This window comes from Crinia signifera, chromosome 2, assembly GCF_055691185.1.
Source record: "Crinia signifera chromosome 2, ASM5569118v1, whole genome shotgun sequence".
Lineage (NCBI taxonomy): Eukaryota > Metazoa > Chordata > Amphibia > Anura > Myobatrachidae > Crinia > Crinia signifera.
The window spans coordinates 258,874,863-258,899,257 of NC_139218.1; the positions used below are offsets into that span (position 1 = coordinate 258,874,863).

At 44.4% G+C, this 24,395-nt stretch overlaps 1 protein-coding gene across 1 annotated transcript; it reads left to right on the forward strand.

Annotated features, from left to right (window-relative positions):
- The first annotated feature begins 15,952 nt into the window (after nt 1-15,952).
- RPL31 (ribosomal protein L31) lies at nt 15,953-20,583 on the forward strand. The gene is made up of 5 exons (XM_083174373.1): nt 15,953-16,072; nt 16,361-16,469; nt 16,982-17,107; nt 19,191-19,303; nt 20,515-20,583. The coding sequence occupies exons 2-5, from the start codon at nt 16,363-16,365 to the stop codon at nt 20,544-20,546; spliced, it is 378 nt and encodes a 125-aa protein (XP_083030499.1). The 5' UTR covers nt 15,953-16,072; nt 16,361-16,362; the 3' UTR covers nt 20,547-20,583.
- The last annotated feature ends 3,812 nt before the right edge of the window (nt 20,584-24,395 follow it).

Consider the following 24,395-nt stretch of genomic DNA (forward strand, 5'->3'; position numbering starts at 1 on the left):
GGGATGGAAGCTATTGTGTCGGAGGAGAGTGTTGCGGTCCGTGGGCTTAACGTGGAGAGTAGTATGTAACTCACCATCTTGGATCGAGATCAGGATATCCAAGAAGGCAATATTGGTGGTACTGGTAACTAATGACAACTTAATGGGGTGTGTCGACTCATTCTGTGTCGTCACCATATCTACCAAAGGCTGGATGGGGCCATTCCACATCAAGTACAAGTCATCAATATAGCGCACATACATTAAAATAGATGTTGCAATATTTACATTGTCAAGGAACAGTTCTTTCTCCACCTGCCACATGAACGCATTTGCAAAGGACGGGGCTACCGGGGAACCCATAGCACACCCCGTCCTCTGCAAATAGAACCCTCCATCGAAATAAAAATAATTATGAGTGAGGGTATATTCCAGCAATGAAATGAATAACTCCACCGCTGGTCCCTCATACGCTGGATTGTTGCTGATAAGTTTTTTGACTGCTAAGAGTCCCTCAAAGTGGGGAATACAAGTATACAGACTTGCCACATCTAAGGTGGCTAAAGTGATCCCAGACTCTGGCATTGTGAAGCCCCTGAATCTTTGTAAAAGAGAGGTAGAATCTCTGAGGTAAGTTGGAAGATTCTGTATGCATGGCTGTAGGTACGTATCCAGGAAGATCGCTATAGGTTTGGAATTTATTGCATGGATGCCTTAGTTTTAGTGGTGTAGCACAGAGATCATTCGTTGTTGTTGCAATTTGTCATGGTATTTCTTGCCCACACTGTTTGCCCTCTTCTTCCAGCTACCCCACGTGACCTGCCTTTCGGGCTGGACTGAAGCGCCGGCTGTGACATGGATCATGTTAGTGTGACATCACAGCAGTGCGCCACGTACCGGACACTCGCACCGGAGGTCATGGGCGGGACGCAGGGAGGCAGGGGGTGAGTACGCACTGTATTACACACTATTTATACTCTGTTTGTACACTGCACATGTTGTTACCTTGCCTTATGTCCTGACGACGGGGGCACGACCCCCGAAACGTTGACAGGCCTATGGATTAAAATCCGTTCCAGCTTTCACCTTGCAAAAGTCTCCGAGTGCCTTTGTCTATTGGATACCTACATTGGATGTTTGTGTGGCCACACATTTCATCGACCTATGGCAACGGAGCCGGTTATGTTATATCGCAGCTACCATAAGCCCTGAGTGACAGGTTCTCCTTCCTTATATATTAGCTGTCACACCTTGCTTGTCTGGACTGTTGGTGTGACTCCGGACCACGGCACCAGGCACGCTGCTTTTTCACCCACAGCTGCATCTCTCCCTCTGTGCAGCATTGAACCTCAGTCCGCATCTCCCCCTCCTCCCCCACCTTGGTGAGGTATAGGAGTCTTGCGGCCGCGGCAATCCTTGGCTGCAGTTTCCAGCAGCCAGTATACGCACAGCATCCGCCTTGTGTACAGGTGCTTGGAGCATGACCAGTACGGAGCCTGAATTCCCGGCAGCAGCGGCATATGTGTTGCAGTGCGACAACGCTGATTTGTTCAGCTATTCTGAGGCCGAGATTGAAGGCATTCTACACAAGGATTCTGCATTTCAAGATACTTCCAGCCATACCAACGAGGATACGTACAGGGAGCTGTATAAACTCAAAAGGAGGGAACTGGACTTTTTGTATCATTGTCGCACTCTCTCTGATTATTATCGCAACAAACAAATCCCTCGGGGATTCCGGGTGCACAATACCCCTACGATTGGCCGGTACAGTGTCCCTTTTTGTAAAAAATGGATCTCGATTCTCAATAAGTGTTCCATGGACCTTATTTTACTTGTGATTGAGGAGTCCACCAAGGAGTATAAATTGACACAAGACAAGATAGCCAGCTTCGAGGAAATCAACTTGCCAATTCTCACCGCGGACCCTAACACCAAGTGGTTGGACAAACTAAAAGAACAACTTGAGACCTATAAATCGGATTTGTTACGGTTTAAAAAGGAAAAGCTGAGAAAGGTCCAGCTCGACTACGAACAACATTCAGTGTACCCTTGGTTAGGGAACTCCTCAAGACCTCCCACGAGGAACAGATTTGGGGGGCGCGCTGGTTCACGTTCACGGTTCCAGCACTCCAGCACGTCTGGAAGTGAGACCGATACCATACAGAGAAGCAGATACATAAAGACCCGCGGTCCCAGCCCTTTAGGGGTGAACACCCGGGCAGGAGCCCGGGCCGGCCAAAGCGAGCTACCAGAAGAGGCGGCCAAAACCGCCGCATCAACAAAAAAGAAGCCACCAAGGGGTCGCAGGACCTGATATTCAATTTGTCGTCCTCCCCGCTTTCCCAAGCAGAAATGTCGGTGCTCAGTAAAGGACTCTCGTTTGTGCCGGTTCATGGCCCTAATCGATTCCATTGGAAAGTGGACACATTTAAGTTCAATCGCAGCCTCAAACTTCAAGAACATTTCTTCAAACAACCAGTTACTCCACTGATGGATTCTGTCCCGGAACCCATTAGAAATTTGGGCCCCAAATCCAAATTCGACCCCATCTCTACCAACACCTCGCTCAGGACTTTTCACCGCCTGTTGGATTCTGCGCTTCCAGATCCCTTGCCTCAGGTACATTCTAATCTTTCACTTACTGAGCGGGCAGCTTTGAAAAATCTCAGTCAGAGAACTGACATAATTGTTCGGGGGGCCGACAAAGGGGGTGCGGTGGTGGTGATGGACACCAGCCTTTACCGCCAGGATTGCTATAGATTACTTAATGATTCGTCTACATATGAAAAACTTAGGTGTGACCCTACACCACGCTTCAAAAACACTTTGGACAACATCTTATCCAAAGCCATCACCGATGGTACCATCTCCAATGTTATCGGTCAAAAATTGATGACACAGTATCCAGTCACCCCTCTGTTTTACAGCATCCCCAAGATCCACAAGGACGCGCAGCGACCACCTGGCAGACCCATAATCTCTGCCAGGGGGTCGCTGTGCGAACCTATAGCGATCTTCCTGGATACGTACCTACAGCCATGCATACAGAATCTTCCAACTTACCTCAGAGATTCTACCTCTCTTTTACAAAGATTCAGGGGCTTCACAATGCCAGAGTCTGGGATCACTTTAGCCACCTTAGATGTGGCAAGTCTGTATACTTGTATTCCCCACTTTGAGGGACTCTTAGCAGTCAAAAAACTTATCAGCAACAATCCAGCGTATGAGGGACCAGCGGTGGAGTTATTCATTTCATTGCTGGAATATACCCTCACTCATAATTATTTTTATTTCGATGGAGGGTTCTATTTGCAGAGGACGGGGTGTGCTATGGGTTCCCCGGTAGCCCCGTCCTTTGCAAATGCGTTCATGTGGCAGGTGGAGAAAGAACTGTTCCTTGACAATGTAAATATTGCAACATCTATTTTAATGTATGTGCGCTATATTGATGACTTGTACTTGATGTGGAATGGCCCCATCCAGCCTTTGGTAGATATGGTGACGACACAGAATGAGTCGACACACCCCATTAAGTTGTCATTAGTTACCAGTACCACCAATATTGCCTTCTTGGATATCCTGATCTCGATCCAAGATGGTGAGTTACATACTACTCTCCACGTTAAGCCCACGGACCGCAACACTCTCCTCCGACACAATAGCTTCCATCCCCGCAGCACTGTGGAGAGTTTGCCTTTTTCCCAGTTTCTGAGGGTGTGCAGGATAGCAGACACCCCTCAAGAAACTGAGCTTCAACTCAATCTCATGATTGATAAGTTTGTAGAAAGGGGGTATCCGAAACGAGAGTTATTGCGGGCCAAAGAAAAAGCCCTGTCACGGGATCGTGACACACTCATCACTAAGACTACCCCAAAAACATCTAAACCATGTGTTCCATGGGTAAACAGGTTCAGTACCACCAGCCAAATAACGACCAGTAAGGCCAAACACTGGTGGCAAATTGTCACCTCAGACCCCGCCTTACCCATGTTCAAACAGAAAAAATTGATGCCCAGTTACAAGCGTTGCCCCAACCTTAAAGACCTACTGGTAAAAACTGAAATTACCAACTTTGACAGTGATTCCAGAAACACTAGGCCCACCAGAGTAGGGTGTTTTCGTTGTCTTGGCTGCACTACGTGCAGCTTTATGTCACCTGGCACAGAGATTTGCCACCCCCACACAGGCAAAAAATTCCGCATTAAATGGCCCTTGACATGCACCACGAAGTTCGTCATCTATGCAATTTATTGTCCTTGCGGATTATACTACATCGGCAAAACCGATTGTGCCTTTAAGGTTAGAATGGGACAACATCGTAGTGCCATCAGGGCAGCGCTGACAACAGGCAAAAGCGACCAACCGGTCGCCAGGCATTTTGCACAATTAAAACACAACATGGCGATGCTTCGCTACAAAATTATTGATCATGTACCAGCCGCCATCCGCGGGGGTAACCGGTCCAAAAAACTTTTGCAGCTCGAATCTGCATGGATTTTTAAATTAGACACAGTGTACCCCCGTGGTCTAAATGACAACTTAGGATTACATTGCTTTCTGTAACCCACTCTCTGCGCTGCCCCTTGTGTGCTCATAGTGAGCAATTATTTATGGACTTAGTCTGACAGACAGTGCCATTGAATAGACACTGCTGCCCATAACCCCTGCACTGTCACTTCATATAGTGTGTAGTTGCTGGTTTTTTGGCTCCCTCTGGCTCCCTTTAGTTTCTATATTATGCACAATATGTGCAGACTACACGTTAGTCAGTTATGCCATCTTTTGCCAATGAGTGTTCATTGCTGTTTTGCCGTCCATTTTGCTGGCATGTAAACATGGACATCGACCTGTGTCGGCACTTGACAGTATGTTGATAGATGTTTTTAAACTTGTATTTGTCCGTGATGTCATATTCACTCACACCACTAGAGGACAGTGGTGGTTCACTCATCACACCAGCTACACACTCGTTTTCTATTTTTTGTTGATTAGCATCCTCTTAAAAGTTTGGAATTTATTGCATGGATGCCTTAGTTTTAGTGTTGTAGCACAGAGATCATTCGTTGTTGTTGCAATTTGTCATGGTATTTCTTGCCCACACTGTTTGCCCTCTTCTTCCAGCTACCCCACGTGACCTGCCTTTCGGGCTGGACTGAAGCGCCGGCTGTGACATGGATCCTGTTAGTGTGACATCACAGCAGTGCGCCACGTACCGGACACTCGCACCGGAGGTCATGGGCGGGACGCAGGGAGGCAGGGGGTGAGTACGCACTGTATTACACACTATTTATACTCTGTTTGTACACTGCACATGTTGTTACCTTGCCTTATGTCCTGACGACGGGGGCACGACCCCCGAAACGTTGACAGGCCTATGGATTAAAATCCGTTCCAGCTTTCACCTTGCAAAAGTCTCCGAGTGCCTTTGTCTATTGGATACCTACATTGGATGTTTGTGTGGCCACACATTTCATCGACCTATGGCAACGGAGCCGGTTATGTTATATCGCAGCTACCATAAGCCCTGAGTGACAGGTTCTCCTTCCTTATATATATATATATATATATATATATATATATACATACATATATATATACACAACCGCAGCGATAACAGCATAAATGTGGGTAACTGCACACCGCAGTCCGTGATGGAGTGGTTAGCGTCGATCTTGGACGAGAGTGTAACCACTCCAGTCTGGCGGTTCGATATATATATATATATATATATATATATATATATATACACATATACAAAGAAGGTGACACTCCCCCAGGCTTTAGTTCAACCCCTTATTTAAATTTTGAATACTTTTTTTATTCCCCTGAAGGTTCTGTCAGAGATTTGAAATCTCTCATGCTGAATCTGCCATTATGAATCTCTGGCACAAATCTGTGTGTGTGTGGCTCATTATCTGCAAAATTCAGTTTTAGGGAAATCTCTCGTGCTGAATCTCCCGTTATGAATATCTGGCACAAATCTCTGCGTATGTAGGCCCCATAACTTTGATATGAACTTAAATTTATAGTCAATGAAAATAAATACTAGTTTAGGGGATCTAATCTTTCAGCTGTAAAGGGCCCTACATACGCAGAGATGTGTGCCAGAGATACATAACGGGAGATTCAGCACAAGAGATTTCACTCTTGTGGCTCATTTCAGACAATGAGCCACAAACAGAGAGATTTGTGTCAGAGATTCAAATTGGGAGATTCAGCACGGGAGATCTCAAATCTGTCACGACTGTCACGACATTTTGCAGCTGGCTACTCTGGATGTGCCTGCCCAGACTGCGCTATATATATATATACACATACATACATATATACATACACAGTCCCCCATAAAAAGTTTTAATCATAGTCCCCCATAATAAGTTTTAATCATAGTCCCCCATATAAAAAGTTTTAATCGTTGGTGGTATAGTGTGGCATCCCCCTCTCCCCTCAACCGTTGGTGGCACAGTGTAAAAAAAAAAAAAAAGAATATACTTACCAACTCCGGTGTCTTCCAGCGTCGCGTCCTCTCACTGCAGCTTCCATCTGACTGCAGAGGGCGGACGCGGCACCCGGCAGGTCCAGGAAGCGTCTCTTCAGCTGGGCTCCGGCGGCGAGGCTTCCAGGCGGTGGCGGCGGGGCTTCCAGGCGTCGGCGGCGGGGCTTCCAGGCGGTGGGGCTTCCAGGCGGCGGCAGCGGGGCTTCCAGGTCGGTGGCAGCGGGGCTTCATCTGGGCAGCGTGCTCCGGCTTGACAGTCGCTCAGATGGCCCTGCTCATCCCCGCGCCACACATGCGGGAGATGAGCAGGAGCATCTCAGCGACTGTTATGAATTGACTGACCGGGCCATTCTGAATCTTGTGCAGATTCAGAACGGCGGGGGCGCGCATGTAAATCGCTGTGTGGGCTATATACACAGCGATTTACATGCATTTTCAGGCATTTTCTGAGCGATTTAGTAAAATCGCTCAGAAAGTGCCTGAAAATTGTGCTGTGTGTGGGGGCCTTAACTGAGGATGCTTACACAATGACAGCTTTCAACAGGCCTAAAACCAGGACAATTAAGCCAGGTCCACAAACTTCTTGCAAGGTTACAAAACTTGCCAGTGGTTGACACTCTTTTTCCCTGCCAAGAACACTGGTCTAGCGAGGTTACTAAAAAGCTTACATTAAAAAAATAATAATAGTAATAAAAAAAAAAATGAACACTGACAAAACATTGTCATTTTCTGTATTGCGTTACATTGCAGTGCAAATATTGTGCACATTTGTTGTGGCATGTGTGTAACTGTATCTCTTAATTGGTATCCGGACTATTTGTAGACAACAAGTAGATAGACAGCCATTATATTATTATTATAACTCAATAGGTCGACATGCTTTTAGGTCGACATACCATTAGGTCGACATGTCATTAGGTCGACATGTCATTAGGTCGACACTGCCATTAGGTCGACAGTGTCTAGGTCGACAGTCAAAAGGTCGACATAGTTTTTTTCACTGTCTTTTGAGCCGACATGTGCCGACAGGCGGTATTTCATGCCCTACTATCCACTAGGGCGTGGTGGGAGAATAAAATAGTGTGCCGAGCGCAGCGAGGCACCGTGCCCGAAGCATCGCGAGCGAAGCGAGGGGCTGCGGCTCACTTCAAACTGTGTCCATGTCGACATTTCGGCCAAAAAACAGTGAAAAAACCATGTCGACCTTTTGACTGTCGACCTAATGGCAGTGTCGACCTAATGACATGTCGACCTAATGACATATCGACCTAATGGTATGTCGACCTAAAAGCATGTCAACCTAAAAGCATGTCGACCTATTGAGTTGTCGAACTAATGGTGTCGACCTAATGGCTGTCTATCTACTTGTTGTCTACAAATGGTCCCACATCCCTCTTAATTCATTACTTAAATAAGCAATTTTACTTGATTTGTTAGTTATTTTACATAAATATGTTTCCCTACACAATATAGGGATTTCATTGGATGTAAAATATTATATTTCTACATGATGTCCATTATCATTTTCTATTCTGTCTAGGAATGTTAAATGAATAGTGTTCATTGGTCTATTTTGCTTTTGTATGTTTGGTTTGTACTTATTTTGCTCCATCAACTTTAGCGTAGATGGTTGGGGGTACTGATATACTAGAGTGATTGGGGGCATCAATATACTACGATGGCTGGGATTGTGAAAATACTTGCCAACCTGTGTAATCTGAGGGTTACTAATGGAGCCTACACATGGAGAGACTGGGGTGAGCGATCTGTAAAGGCCAGTGTTCACTGGTGAGAACACTGGCCCTAACTGGCAATCTGACTAGATTTATCCTGCGATAGCAACGAACGGGACCGTACATCACTATCGCCAAGGCTCCTACACACAGAGTGATGTAGTGTAATTTTCTAAGTGATCTAGTCAAATGAAATCAGATCGCTTAGAAAACGGCATGTGTAGGCCCCATTAGGTTGTCAATGTTTTCACAGATGATCTGATGCTGCGTCCTTGGACAGGCAGCGGATTGCAGAAGTAGACAGGCGATGTTTATTTACCCAAGATATCTCCTGTTTTATAAATGTGAACCTTGAAAATCCAACATATTTCCCCAGCTTTTATTGTGCCATGCAGCTGCCTGGTTGTGCCTAACCCTTTGAGTGCCAACAGTGTAAAGTGTATGTTGTCATGCTTCAGGCTTGGTTATTATCCTCTCCCTCTATGCCAACATGGATGGTGAAGTAAGGAACAGCCAGTTTAAAAAATATCATGAAAACCTCATGTCGAACTTGTCTTGTGTCTACCTTTTTCATGATGACATTTTGACAATGTCGACTAATGACTGTCTATCTAGAGTCTAGCTAGAGACACTGTAGATCTATCAACCCAAACCAAGCTGAAGGAGAGCTGGCATAGGTATCCTGGTATCATACCTATGTGCAAGTGCTTGTGGCACTGTCATATTCATTTCACCTGTTGTACATGATCCCAATGATTCTTTAATAACCAATATATTTGTATAGAAATAGTAGAATATGCATTATTAAATGTCTGTGAGTCATATTGCAAATAATTCATATTGTCCTTTTTGAGGATAAAGGACTAGACTAATTCAAACAAATGCACTTTTTGATTTATATCTTTTGTATGATTGTTATGTTGAGATTTCTATGAAAATAATTATATGTAATATTAAGAGTAGTGTATTGTACAGTTATTGTAAGAATAAAATATTTACATATAAAAATTACAAAAAGAAGGGTGACTTATTTGTGGTATATATGTTCCCACAGTGTCTACATTTATTATCTACTCCCCAGTCACTGCAATGCACTATGCCTGCCCCGCTGCCTCTGGATCCCAGACCCCCTTGGTGTTCCTGGTCCTGTATCCCCGGCTCCCCGTAGCATCCCTGGGCCTGGATCAGCTCCGCCCTCCCATGCTAGCCGGAGTCTCACTCACCAGCCCCAGCTGATTGGAGGGCCCGTCCCTCCTTCCCCAAATCACCCGGGGCTCCTGCATCCACTGTCCGTGGGCTGTGGGTGCGGCGCCGGTCAGAGTGTACAGTCCCCAGTGTCTGGAAAGCACTGAGTGTGCGGACAGTGGCGGGAGAATTTGAAAACAAAAGATACGCTGATTGGCTGAGATAGAAAGCACTCTCAGCCAATCAGCAGCCGGCCTATCTTTTGAATTTTTTAATTATCCCGCCTCTGTCCGCTCACTCAGCGCTTCCCAGACACTGCGGACTGCCCGCTCCGACCTCGGATGCAGAATCCCCGGATGATGGGGTCTGAGATCCTGAGGCAGCAGGCGCAGTGAGGCAGTCAGGGGCGGGGATAGTGCATCGCAGTGACTGGGGAGTAGCTGCGGGTGATGGAGGAGAGATGCTCTGCATGGAAGATAATAGTGCACAGTCCCTGCACCCACAGCCCCCGGGCGCTTCACGCTGCCCAGGTACCACCTCGCCTCCCCCTGTATCCGTCCTCTGGCTCCCACATGTTACATGGAGTCTGCTCCCCCCCTGCCACCGATTGGGCTGTGGAGCCCTAGTTACGCCAGTGAGTTACATACCAGTGTAGAGACATATGCACCCAGCCTAGCTGCGAAGGCACCCAACCAGAGGGGGCCACCAGAAGCAAGAGGCGGCCCCCAACCACAGGAGGCATCCGGAAACAGGAGGTGGCCCCCAACCAGAGTAGGCCATTTGCAGCTTCTTCTCCAAGTAAAGTCCAAATGGGTATCTGTTCAGGGAAATTATACTCACCACACGCCTCCCGGATTGATCGCTGCCTTCTCTGCCTGCCAGTACCCCTTTGAGTGAAGCCTGAATGTTTGTTTACATTCCCGGCTCCTCCCACGTGCCAGGGGTTAGTCCCGCTCCCACCAGCCAAAGCCGCTCATTATTGGCTTGTGGGCAGCACTAATCCCCGCAAACATGTAAACAAACATTGGAGAAGAGGACACGCCTTTGATGGAATCCATAGGTAATGTATGTGTGAATGAATGTAGTGTGTAATAAAGTTATACTGTTTGTATGTATGTGTGTTTTATGTCACTATTTGTCATGTGGTGGAACTACATGACCCAGCGGGCACTTTAATGAATGCTTTGGCAGGGTAAACTTGTATAAAAAGTTTTCCCCGGCTGTGGCATTACCCTGTTGGCTGTCTGGGCCTGGTGCTGGTTGCCAAAATACGGAGGACCCCTACTCGTTTTGTCCCATGGATTTTGGGAACCAGGACCGGCCCTTGAGCCTAATGCTGGTTTTAGAGATCCTGAGGATCCCATATGTTTTTTGTCCCCTGAAATTTTACTTTTACACATTTTTTGGGACAGTACCATGCACACATCGCACTGGTCTGTGCATGGTTCTGTCAAACTTGGCATGTTGAACTTGGTCTATTTGTTTTGCAAATTTTGGTAACGTTTTCCAAAATTGCTTCCTGTTAAATTTGCACGCTGTATACTTCATAATGGGAAAGCATCTGGATGCATATTGAAGGGTGAGAAAAAAAAATCGACAGGTCTAAATGTTCCTGAATTTTACTGCTCTAATGGTGAAGAACCCCCTTCTTAATTCAGTACGGAATTTATTTTCCTTGAGCCTCAGCACATGCCCGTGTGTCCTAATTATAGGCCTGTTAATGAACAAATCATCTCCCAGTTCCATATGATTCCCAATCCTGTACTTGAACATACTAATCATACCTGTTTCTCCAGTGAACATATTCAGCCTGGTTAACCTATCTTTGTGATCTAGGCCCTTATTCTGATCGGTGCGGCCGGAGCCGCATATGCGGCTCCGACCGCACAGACGAATCCCCGCCTTGCATACGGATCGCCACCTCCATCCGTACGCGGATATGTGGCGATCCGTATGAAAGTGGACGGGGATACGCCTCCTCCACCTTGGGAGCAGCCCCTGCATTCGATGGTCGCAGACCATCGAAGGCAGGGCCGCACGCTCCACCAGGTCCCGCAACACAAGACCTCACGGACACTTGTCCGTGTGAAATCTTGTATTGGGGCGGGCAGCTGACATCCGGCAATGTCAGCTGCCCGCCCCCTACACGAGCGTCACGGCCTCATTACCATGCATACGCCCCGCGTTTGCATGGGAACGCCCATGAAACGCGGGGCGTATGCATAGGGAAATGAGGCTAAGTAGCCCCTCACGCCCCTATCCGCCCCCTTTGCGGCGTTCAAAAAAAGTGTGCGGCGATTTCGCCTGCACATGCGCAGAGTGCCCTCTGCACATGCGCAGACCGAAAACATCGGCGGAACGGCCGCATGTGGCCGTTACCGCACGAACCAGAATAAGGGCCCTAGTGATTCGAGACATTTTACTAGTTTAGTCACCCTTCTCTGAACCTGTTCCAAATCATTTATGTCCTTTTTAAGGTACAGTGACCAGGACTGAACACAGTATTCCAAGTGCGGACTCACCAATGCCTTGTAAAGAGGCACTAACATTGGCATCCCTTGAATCCATTCCCCTATAAATGCATGCCAGTGTCCAGTTTGCTTTTGCTGCTGCATTTGAGCAGTGTGCACTATTACCCAATTTTTCATCTATGATGACCCGAAGTCCTTCTCTACAGCAGAATTCCCTATAATAACTCAACTTAGCCTATAAGTAGCTTGTTCATTTTTATTCCCATAATGAACTACCTTACATTTATCAATGTTAATCTGCATTTTCCACCTTTCCTTTGTAGTGTTTCCACATACTCTGCTGAGTAAATTTCCTTACTCAATTTCGTGTCTTCCACAAATATTGCAATTTTACTCTCTATGTCACTTCCTATATCATTAATGAATATATAGTGTTCCCGCTAGGCTGTTTTAGCGGGGCGCTGCGCCCTGCCTGATTTTTAAAGGGCAAAATGCATCCTGCCCCGCTAGCAGCGCCCCGCTAAAACAGCCTGGTGCCAGCCCCGACTGCTTGCACAGGGAAGCCCAGCGCGCCTTAGACGGTGATGCCCGGCGCTTCCCCGGCATCTTCAGCCGGGCCCGCCCCCTTTAGTGACGTTGGTGGCCCGGGACCACCCACTAGTGTGACGTCAGCGGACCCGGTCTGCCCCCCCGGCACCCTACCCACCCAAAAACCTAGAGTGAACACTAAATATATTAAACAAGGTGGGACCCAATATTGAACCTTGCACGACTCGGCTTTGGACCTTACCCCAGCTGGAATGTATGCCATTTACCACCACTCTCTGTCCCCGATTGTGCAACCAGTTTTTAATCCAATTACAAATGTTGGTACTTATGTAATATCTGGACTCCCGTTTTTCTTATGAGACCGCGTCCCCTCGCGGGGCTCACTGCGCTCACCACGCTTCGGGCACGGTGGCTCGCCACACTATATAAAATCAACTCCATGCGTAGTTGGATAGTAGGGGTATGAAAAAATGGGGTGCATTTAACATGGGAGTCCAGATAATACATAAGTACCCAAATGTTATCTCCTAACCCTAAATTACCTAGTTTCAGTTTATGAGGCACTGTGTCAAAAGCTTTAGCGAAACCAAGCAGTATTACAACAGATTTCCCTAAATCCAATCCCCTACTGACCTTCTCATAGAAGCTAATTAAATTAGTCTGACATGATCTATGTTTGACAAACCCATGCTGAGCCTTACTTATCAATTTCTCCTGTTCTAAGAAATTTTGGATACTATCTCTTATCATTCCTTCTAATATTTTCCCCACAATGTATGTAAGGCTGACCGGTCTAAAATTTTCAGGATTAGTTTTGCTACCTTTCTTCCATATTGGTACTACGTTAGGATTCAATTTGCTATCTTACTTCAGCTATTTTAGGTTCAGTCTCTAATTTAGCCATCTTGATTGTATTTTTAAATTTCTTATTACTATCTTATTACATTCTTTATATGCAGCAAACGGTTTGGATGTCCCATCTTATTTAAACGCTTTCAATGCCCCTTTTTAGCTATTTCAAACTTGACTTTGCTGTTAAGCCACATTGGTTTATTTTTGACATTTGTTCTTTTATTTACCCTAGGAATACATTTATCAGTGCCCTTCTGTAGTATATATATTTTTTTTTAAGTTTGCCACCTTTTAGTAGTATCCATACCTCTAAATAATTCCTTCCAGTTTATATACTTTAAGGACTCCTCAAACTTACCAAAGTTTCCTTTTCTTAAATTTAAAGGACCTAGTTGCTCCAATATAATTATCTTTGTTAAAATTGAAATCAAATGGGATCATATTGTGATCACTGTTCCCCAATGTCTCCCTTATTATGTTAGTAAGAATGTCCCCATAGCTGCTTATCAAGAGATCCAGGATATTGTTATTTCTGGTTGGACGTTCAATAAATGAATACAAGTAGTGGTCATTCAAGGCATCCAATAATACATTTCCCTTTGCGGTACTACTTGACCTATCTTTCCAGTTATTTCTGGGTCGTTAATGTCCATTAAGCGGGCCGCTTTTCCCACCTGTAGCAAGAGGTCTTTTCCCTTCTTCGTATTTATGTTTGGTGGCTTATAACATGTTCCTACAATAAGATTTTTAGCCGCTTTTACTGTCAGAATTCTCACAATCGAAATTCCGGTGTCGATTTTCTGACCGCTGACATCCTCAACATCAGTATCCTGTATCACACGCGCAGAACTTGTAGCATTATGAATATACCTTTTTTCTTCACACAGACACACACAACCGTAACACTGACATAACTTGTGCACAAATGTAATCCCTCAGAACTAGGGATGGCCATCGACCATCGATGATTTGGAATCATCGATGGTTCATGGCCGATGTTGAGTACTTTTGCCATCGATGGGGGATAACCAGATGGTTTCCCTCCATCGATGGAACAGCAAAACTATGTTTTGCGGGGTTTTTTTTCAAAGTGCCGGGACACCGAGCATAGCTCCGCCCCCTGACACCCACGAAGCCCCACCCCCGTGTTTTGATTGGCCCACAGGCCAATCATTTAAACACAATGGATGACCATTGATATGTAAAAATATCGATGGTCATCCATTGCATAGTTTAGCACTATCGATGGCCTGATGCAGAATTGCCATCGATGGCAATGGCAACGATGGCCATCCCTACTCAGAACTGCTGCTGGGCAGTATTGTACCCCCTACACAGTTCTTACATCAACACATTTGGCTCCTACGATGCACAATACAGTTCTATGACACCAGGCCTGATAACAGCAGGGTATACAGGGTACCCCATTACCAGGATGGTCCCAAAACACTAATGCTGGGTACACACCAGGACGACTAGGGCCCGATCCCATCAATCTAGATCCAATTCCGACCAATTGGATATAGATTGTGTGGTGATTGGGCCCTTTTCTGTCCTGGTGTGGACCGATATCTATCCGATGTGCAGTCCCGCGGGTCGGTCTGTCGTTCTTCAGATCCTGCACAACACTTTTGTTTGTAAGCTGCTCAATCAGAGGTGTGTCACTCAGGTGCCAAAAGGGAGGGGTAATTCTGTCTAGGAAAAAAAATGTTGTATCGCCGCAGGTAGGATCTGAAGAACGACCATACTCATGGGTGCGGGTGGCCATCGGATCGGACCCGCTCACGGTGCACATCGTGAGTGGGTGGTGCACCCCCCCCCCGTGTCATCGTGAGCGGGTCGGAAGAAACACTGACGACCCGCTCACGATGTGCATCGTGAGCGGGTCGTCCTGGTGTGTACCCCACATAAAGACAGATAGGACTCAGAAGCAGGAGGCAAGCCAGGCCAGAGCCTGTGGCCAACCAAGCAAGACAGCAGCAGACCCTGTAACAGGCCAGTGGTGCTAATATTGGCTAATTGGTCTAATAATACTAACCAATGAGGCTCATGTCTACTGTGAGATGCTACAGCACATCACACCTACTGCAGTATGCCTGCATCATCAACAATAACAGGATATGACTGTGTGTATATATATGATTTGTTTATTTAATTTCCATTACAAGCCTAGATACTGTTCTTTTTTTCAATTAAATGGATGTATGGGTGGAGGGGTAGAGGGACCCAGAGTAATCAGTGTCAGCCTCCAAGATTGCTGTGACATAGAAGTATAAAGGAACATTCCAGTAAGCACAATTCAGTGCAAGGTGCAGAGAGGGTATTCAGACCTACAGTGCCTGAGATTAGGTAATGGACACCCCACCAGAGTGAAATCACACCCAGACGCAGTGCAAGGAAGTCTGCAAAAATATTGCAGGCCTGCGATTAGTTGCAAATCGATTCACCATCAAATGATTTTTTCAATGTGTGCGGTCTATCTCTGCAGGAGCGGGTCATGTAACTCATGTTGGAATGTATCGTCTCCTCCACAGGCACATCCCGTTCTGTAAACGAAGATAACAATATGATAATGACTGTTGATGTCAGATGTCCCAGCCTGAGTGGGGCGCTGTCGCTCTCAGACTCACGTGCGACCACAGTGTCGCCTCCTCTGGCGTATCACCATACCGGCCTCCTGCGTTTCGGTAATTGCTGCGTTCACGTCATCACGTATCCGACCCGGAAGCGTAACAGTGGTGCAAGGGTTTTACACCTTACCCACAATCCTTTGCTCCTTCCTTTTCGACATTATCCCTGGGAGGGTGAGTATCGCGCCGGAGCCGGCCTGTAACTGTATCCTTCGCCATCCGCCCTCCCGGTAGCCAGCAATGCCCCCGGTGCCAGGCAACCACTCCGTACCCTCCCCATCCATCTCCCGGAGCTGTATTGGCTGGCTGGCTGCAGAGGCAGTGTGTGCGGGCGGCTGCTGGCGGAGATGACAGTCTGGGGCTGACACACGGGGCTTACTTCCTGCTGCCGGAGCGGCTGTGTCATAGCTGCGTGTGTTAGTTATCCTCTGCATGTCTCATCGCTGTTGTTTCCCTCCATAGAGATGGCACCTGCAAAGAAAGGAGGAGAAAAGAAGAAGGGCCGCTCTGCCATCAATGAGGTGGTGACTAGGGAATACACCATCAACATTCACAAACGGATCCATGGAATGTGAGTTTTGATAATGGTATATAGCCATACTCGCCTGAGTGTGCGCTTACACTGTGTGCATGTACTGCGGATGATGGGTTGAGAGTACAGTTGTAGGTGAAGGGTGAGAGTTGCTGTTGCAGCACTGAAACCTCTCCAGTGGCACTGCATCTCGCACCCCCTGTGGCATGCTCTGACCCTGTCTTCACACAATATTGTACACTTATTGTATTCTTACGGGCCTGCAAACAAAACTCTTTAGTGCGGTTGCTGCATTAACTCACAGGTGCAGGAAATTGATCTGTAATTGGATTCCCCCTCTAGTTAAGTAGACCGAACATTGCTTCTGGAGTTATTCTACCACAATAGGTAGTGTGAACTCTGACACTTATACAGTAAACTCTGACAGTATAGTCTACAGTGAAATGTAATAGTGGTCATAGACTGGGTTAACTGGTGTAGACAATGAATGCAGTACAATATGTAAACAAGGTCTTTTGTATAATGTTTAAAACTGTTTGTTACTTTTTCAGTGGTTTCAAAAAACGTGCACCCCGCGCTCTGAAGGAGATCCGTAAATTTGCAGTGAAAGAGATGCGAACCCCAGATGTGCGCATAGACACAAGGTTGAACAAAGCTGTTTGGGCCAAAGGTGTTAGGTGAGTGGTTTGTCCATCCTCTGCTTGTTGCAGTATATTTGGTGACTGACCTTGTACATGGGGATTGTGGTTTTCTCCTTACAGTGACTGTAGCTGTCTCCATTTTGGCAGAACCACAAATTGTGGTTGTAACCGAATGATTATATTTGCTATGGGCAGTTTGCTTTTTTGAATATTTGGCACTGGAAAGATCAACCAACTAGACCTGGGGTAGCCAACACTAGTCCTCAAGAGCTACCAACAGTGCATGTTTTGCAGGTCTCCTCACAGAATCACAAGTGAGCTAATTAGCTCCATCTGTATCTTTTAAAATGTGTCAGTGATTAATGAGTGCAGCTGTGCAGCAGCTAGGTTGTCTGGAAAATGTGAACTGTTGGTAGCTCTCGAGGGCTAGGGTTGGCTACCACTGCACTAGACCAAACTGACTATTCCAAAAAGGGTAGACGGGGCAGATGGGCACTGTCTCAGCATGCATTGCTGGACACAATTCTATGTGATGTTACATACACAGATGATCTGCGGCGGCGATGCTGCTGGTCAGGATACTGATGCTGACATCCCAATGGTTGGAATCTTGATATGGATAGGGTTGCAACCTAAAGGTGCGTACACACGGGGGTGATATATCGTCTCAATGTCTCCTTTTCATCGCCGACCTGAGATGGTCGTTGATGAAAAAAAACATCTGCAAGCTCCTGTGATTATAACAGGGCTGAAAACGGGAGCGCGCTTACGGCGATTTATTGCCGGGGCACACTCCCATCACTGGCAATATGGTCGCCAGCAATTTCAGCCCATATCGCTGCCGTGTGTACACGTCATAACTCTAACCACCCTAATGACTAAATCAAGCACTCCAACCATCATTTTTCATTACTGTGAAATATATCACTGCCCCCAGCGGCTTCTTTGAAATGCCGCCCAGGATGGGGAAAAAAAATTTTGGGTAGAAGATAGAACAGATTAAAGATCATTAGGTATCAGAATGGTCACACTGCAGCATTACATTTTAACATTTGTTTACAACCCAGGGGCTTTTTACTTTGCCATCGCATGACATTGTAATTAGGAAATTATTAACTGCTTTGTAGACTTAAAACATGGATTGTTATGGTTAAGAATGTTCATGCTTGGGTCACAGGCGACTTAACCCTTTGCGTGCCAGCATCGCTGTGATGATCAAATTATCCGCTGAAAATGCCGCTGTCGTTCACATTTGTTATATAAATCCAAAAAAGTTTCCTAGATAAGGTAAAAGGCCATTACCATGAATAAAAATGCCACATTTTTACACCTATTTTGACAAATTCACTTGTTACTCAAAGGGTTACTTAGTACCTCAATCGATTGCCTAAATCATGTGCCCTCCATCAGTGTCACTGTGCATGTTCCCGGATGCTGAATGAAGCACTAGCACTATGTGAAAGCTATCCAGCTCTGCCGGAAACATGTTGGCATTGGAGTGGGTGAACTAGGGATGGCCATCGATGGCAAAAGTGCAACTCGCCATTGATAGTGTAACTATTCAATGGATGATCATCGTGTTTTTGTATATCGATGGTCATCCATTTTCTGTGATTAAGTGGCCTATGGGCCAATCAAAATGCGGGTGTTGGGGGCGGAGCTATGCTCCGTGTCCTGGGACTTAAGGGAAAAAGCAACAATGAAACTATTCGTTTAAGCTTTATATCGATGGTGGGAAACCATCTAGTTCTCCCCCCATCGATGGCAAAACCATTCGACATCGGCCATAAACCATCGATTTCTAATCATCGATGGTTGATGGCCATCCTTAGGGTGAACAACTGGACGTACCCATTACTTCAGCTACTACCAATCCATTTTTACCACTGTCCATAAACAATTAGATGCTTATTAACCTGTTCTAGTGTGGCAGGTACTGCCAGAAATATTCTGTGTAAAAAAGCATAGTTTAATTAGTAGGTACTGTGTAATTAAAAACGTAAACTTAACTTTTGGGATAACACAACTAATGTTAACTAAAATGCCTTGATTGGTCTCGGGTGCAAAATGGAATTTATATAAAAATAATCGTTATTACAATTTTTGTCTTTGTGTACAGGAATGTTCCATACCGCATACGCGTGCGTCTGTCCAGAAAGCGCAATGAGGATGAAGATTCCCCCAATAAACTGTACACATTGGTCACATACGTGCCCGTTACAACATACAAAGGTACTTTGTGGTTTGCCTAATGTTTTAGTATTATGATGTGTCATTCCTTTGCAGTTTCACCTGTACATAGATAATTGGTATCTCTGGTTTGTTGCTGACTGATAAGCTGCTTATGGACTGGAAGGCTGATTCTTTGGCTCATTAGTGAATGCAGGCCGTTTCTATAGTGTGCTAGTGGCTGATTTTTGGTTACTCTACACATGCTTATATTTGTGGATTTTAAAATGTATGAGGTAGACATGCTATGGATGGGTCATGGTCTTTTGTGGGTACTTGTTTGAAGCAGTATTCTGAGGCATTGCCATGTTAGATGCTGTGGGTTTTACAATCCCGTTTCTAAGCTATAATAAATAACATGGTAATGTGAAAATAACCAAATCACAAACTACATCTGCTTCCACAGGAAAATAAAAACACTTTATTACTGAGAATGTAATCTCCACATAGATGGGATTTATATAAACATGACTTTAAACAATTTTTTGTAGACTTGAGCCAAAAAAGGACTCTGTATACACTTGAATATGCATGCTAATTGTGTGGTTTTTTTTTTGTTTTTTTGTCTTTGCTGCTTTATACTTTTTTAATTAGTTAATAATGACTCTACAGGAGCCAATATTGCAGATGTTCCCAAACCCTGCCATTACAGTCCAGTTGGTTTACCATTCTGGATCAAGCATGGATATTATTAAAACCTGGCAGAGTTTTGGAACCTATGGACTATTGGGCTAGCTCTCCAGAGCAGTGTCTGTCAAGCTGTGCTCTGACCCAACAGTTCACGTTTCCAGTCCCCCTAGCTGATGCACATTGTAATGTACCTGCAAAGGGTCTAGAAACTGTTGACTATCCGCAGCACTGAGGACCGAGCTTGAGAAACCTGAGCCTAAAGTGGGCGTGTACAACCTGCTGCATTCCAGCTGTTGTGAAACTACACATCCCAGCATGCCTTGCCATAGTTTAAGCATTCCCTAATAGCAGAACTATGGTGAGGCATGCTGCTATGAGTAGTTTCACAACAGCTGGAGGGACCGCAGGTTGGGCATGCCTGGCTGAAACGTGGCCACAGTGTTATCCTGGATAAAAACCTTGTTAGCGCATTTTTACTCATTTTGTTTAATGTGATGTGCTACAGCTTGTTTTGGATATATTGTTGTAAACTATTTAATGTAATCAATTAGCATGAATTTAACACAACCTCTGTTCACTTTCAGGTCTACAGACAGTCAACGTTGATGAAAACTAATTGTATTCTTCATTGTTGAATTAAAAAGTAAAACTGACTGGACTTGTGTGTGTTTTTTTTTTTTTTATTAAATTTAAAAAGAAAACTGCAACTCTGCACTGCAGCTATAAGGAGTATAATAGGCAGCACTACACACCATACCATTTTAGAATGCAATGAGTACTATTCACATGTAATATAACCTGTATCCTCAGTGTGATTATGATATACAACATTCAATAATCTATACTGAGTAGTGTGTATAATTGAATTACCTGAAACAGTCCTGAGTGCAAACTATTAATGTCTTTGGTGGAATTTTTTTCTACAAGTGGTGATTGAATGTACCACTGCCAGATACAGGACCTATTAAAGCTAACAATGTTTAAATGCTCTATTAAACCGTATGATACAAATTAACAAGAAAAAGGAGTGGGAGATGCGCTATTATCAGACAGCTGAATGTGTGTACCAGCATCGGCTGTACAATAATAGTGAACGTTTTTCTAAATGTACAAATATATTGCTATAAATATATAACGGTATTAATAAAAATCAATAAAAGACATGGAATTATAGATAGATATATATCAGGAAGGAAGCTCCTGAGGAAGCTGGAGGCACTACTCCAGGGAAATGCGTTGAGCTATATTTAGAGCAAAACACCACTTTACCACCATATTGGATCCATTCAAGACCTCATATATTGGACTGCTCCTACCAAATTATCCACCTTTATCCGGAGGCTGATCAGAGGCGATTATACAGAACTGTTAGGTCATCCAGGTACACCTTCATTCCACCATCTGGGACTGTGGATCACTGTACCATCCTACACATCCACCTACTCTATTTGGACTGCTGGCCACCTGGTTAATCACCTGTCGCTATAACAAGGACTGGACCGTTATATATTTTATTGCAATAAGTTTGTACATTTAGAAAAAAAGTTCAATTTATTATTGTACAGCCGGCGCTGGTACACACATTCCTTTTTCTTATGATACAAATGTCTGCCATTACTAAAGGATCCGTTCAGTTATTTTGTGGCCACTTAAATGCATTATATGCCTACTGGAACTATTCCATCCTCCCCCCTTGAGTGCACATGGCTCATGTGCCCATTAGTGCCAGGTTTTTAGCTGCTTAATTTGTCTAAAGTCCAGGTAAGACACCACACCCATTTGAGCACCAAATCCATAGTAGGCTGCATGCTGAAATGTGTCGGCATATGCATCTGGTCGGAGCAATGATTAAATTGCTATGCTGGATACCATCTAGTGGAAACTGGGGGTGAACAATTGAATTGACATCCACAAAGTCAGAATTTGGACAGAGATCATGTTAGACCAACATATAATTACATTAAATCCCAATCCTGATTTAAAGAGGAGGATATGTATAAAAAGACAGCTCTTTTCCTTTCACATGCTCAGAAACTCAGAACTGCAACATCTTTAATTGATGGGTGAATAGAAATCTCCATGTCAGACTTATATAATATTATCTATGGATGAGAAAATGGTTAACTTGTGTACAGATAGTGTTTTATTAGTTGGCTATGTCCTCTTCCCTCATCAGTGATGTTGTGTTTAGTAAGATGACTATCTTGTGTAGAGGTGTAAAATGGTTTATGGGAGTTTTTTCAAATGTTACCTGTAATTTTATACCATGACCACAAGATGGCGGTGGTATATGAATTTCTTTAATATTGAGGAAAATCTATACAGGCATTCACTTAGAGGTGGACATGTGTGGAATACATTCACATTTCCATGCTTGTACTTGAGTGAGCGCATTACAAAATGTGTCCAGCTCAAAAATGAGCCCTTGTGATTGTTTTGGAAAATGTTTGGCTGTATTTGTAGTAAAGTTACATTACACTATTGTACATGCTATGTCAGCGCATGCCATGAACTGGCACAATAATGTGAGAATGCCCTTAGTGGTCTCCCAAACATTCACTGTGTAGAGTTTCACATCTTCTAATCTAAGATAAAGGTTCTACTGCTTCACCAGTTTGGTGCTTACAATACATTGCCACCATCAGTTGAGCAGAGGAATTATATCTTCTATTTACATTTCATTGTATTGCCAGTATATTGGATGCAAATACATGCTTGCTGCTATGATTGAGAGGTGAGCATGTAAGTTAGGTACTTGTGTGGTTTCACAGCGGCACTGCCTGCGGATCGCATCGTATGAAAATGATGATACGATTTAGCACACCCCCACTATCCACGTCAGCCCAAAGCATGGGGAGCCCTGTGAGGGGATGTGGTATGCATCCTCCCGGCCTGTTCATACCCCCACAATCCACGTCGGCATGGAGTTGATTTTATAAAGTGCGGAGAACAAGCCTGAAGAGTGGTGAGCACAGCGGACTACATGTCAAGTAATCGCCATGCTTTGGGCTCTCTGTGCTCACCACACTTTAGTAAAACAACTCCATGTCAACGTGGGTAGTGGGGGTATGAACAGGTTGGTAGGACGTGTATCGCGTCCCCTCTAGGGGCTCGCCATCCTTTGGGCTGGCGTGGATAGTGGGGTGTGCTCCGTGGGCAGTGCCGCCGTGAAACTACACAAGTACCTTAAGTAATTATGCCATATAGTGTATACTTCCATCCTGAGAAATACCCAGAGATTTCAGTATATACTGCTATGATGTAAGGAGATATATATATCTATTTTAAAAGTGTGGGGGGGGAGTGTGGTCCTTTTTCTGCGCTGGTTAGTGGGCTGCACTTCTACCGTACCTAGCTGTTAATATAGGTACCAGGTGGGAAAGATGGAAGGAAGAAGAGGTAGATGTGCGCTCTCTCTATTTCACCACTTTTGTACAAACTCATTTTTTACTTATACTTTGTCATTGGAAATTAGAATAAACACATCTTATGTACCGATGTATGATCATTAATGTACAAAAGTGTTGAAATAGATAGAGCGCACATCTACCTCTTCTTCCTTCCATATATATATCTATATCTCCTTATGTTAATATTAAAAATGACTGCTTATATGCCCCATTAGAATCTTGAGCAGCTCCCCAAGATGAATGCCCCTGTTAGTGGAAGAAATAGGAAGCTAGATACAGAACTGTTATTCACCACAGAGTGCATCACCTGCCCTATGTTGGGCTGTGAATCATTGAAGAAAAAAGAAATATATTTTACAATTGATGTTTTTAATAAGTCACAATTCTAAAACATGAATCTACAATAGTATCCAATCACCTTTTAAAAAATATTGATTTTTCAGAGTAATACATAGTATCCAGGGTGTAGATTGTAGACTTAACACATAGGGTTCTAGGCAGTGCTATTTTTCAGCAGGAACTCAGTTCCTGAACCTCTAATTAAATATGACATCATCAGGAACTAAAAATTTACTTTCCATTAGATAAGTTTTATTTTAAAGTCACCTGTGAGTGCCTTTGTTTCTAAATTCAATATATACATCTATCTCTCCCTCACTCTTTATTATATATATTATTTTTTATTTAATTGATCCACCCCCAGACCTGGAGTTCCTGCACCTATTTTTCAAGAAAAATAGTACTGGTTCTAGGTCCTAAGACTTCTTCAGGGGTATGATCAATTCTGAAAGCATAATGATATTGATTACATAGGTATATAGCTATAACATTTCCCATATTGGCATATAGTCAGTGGTGTCCACATAATGGGTATTTTCGTGTCTGCAGCAAAAATACATTTACATTTGGAGATTGTAGGAGTAACTAAATCTATGAATTTACCAAAGTGAATATATATATATATATTTTTAAACTAATTTACAAAACTGCCACTTCTACCTTTTAACAGTGTTGAGATTGTAAACTTAACAGAACTATAATGTTCTTGTCAAATC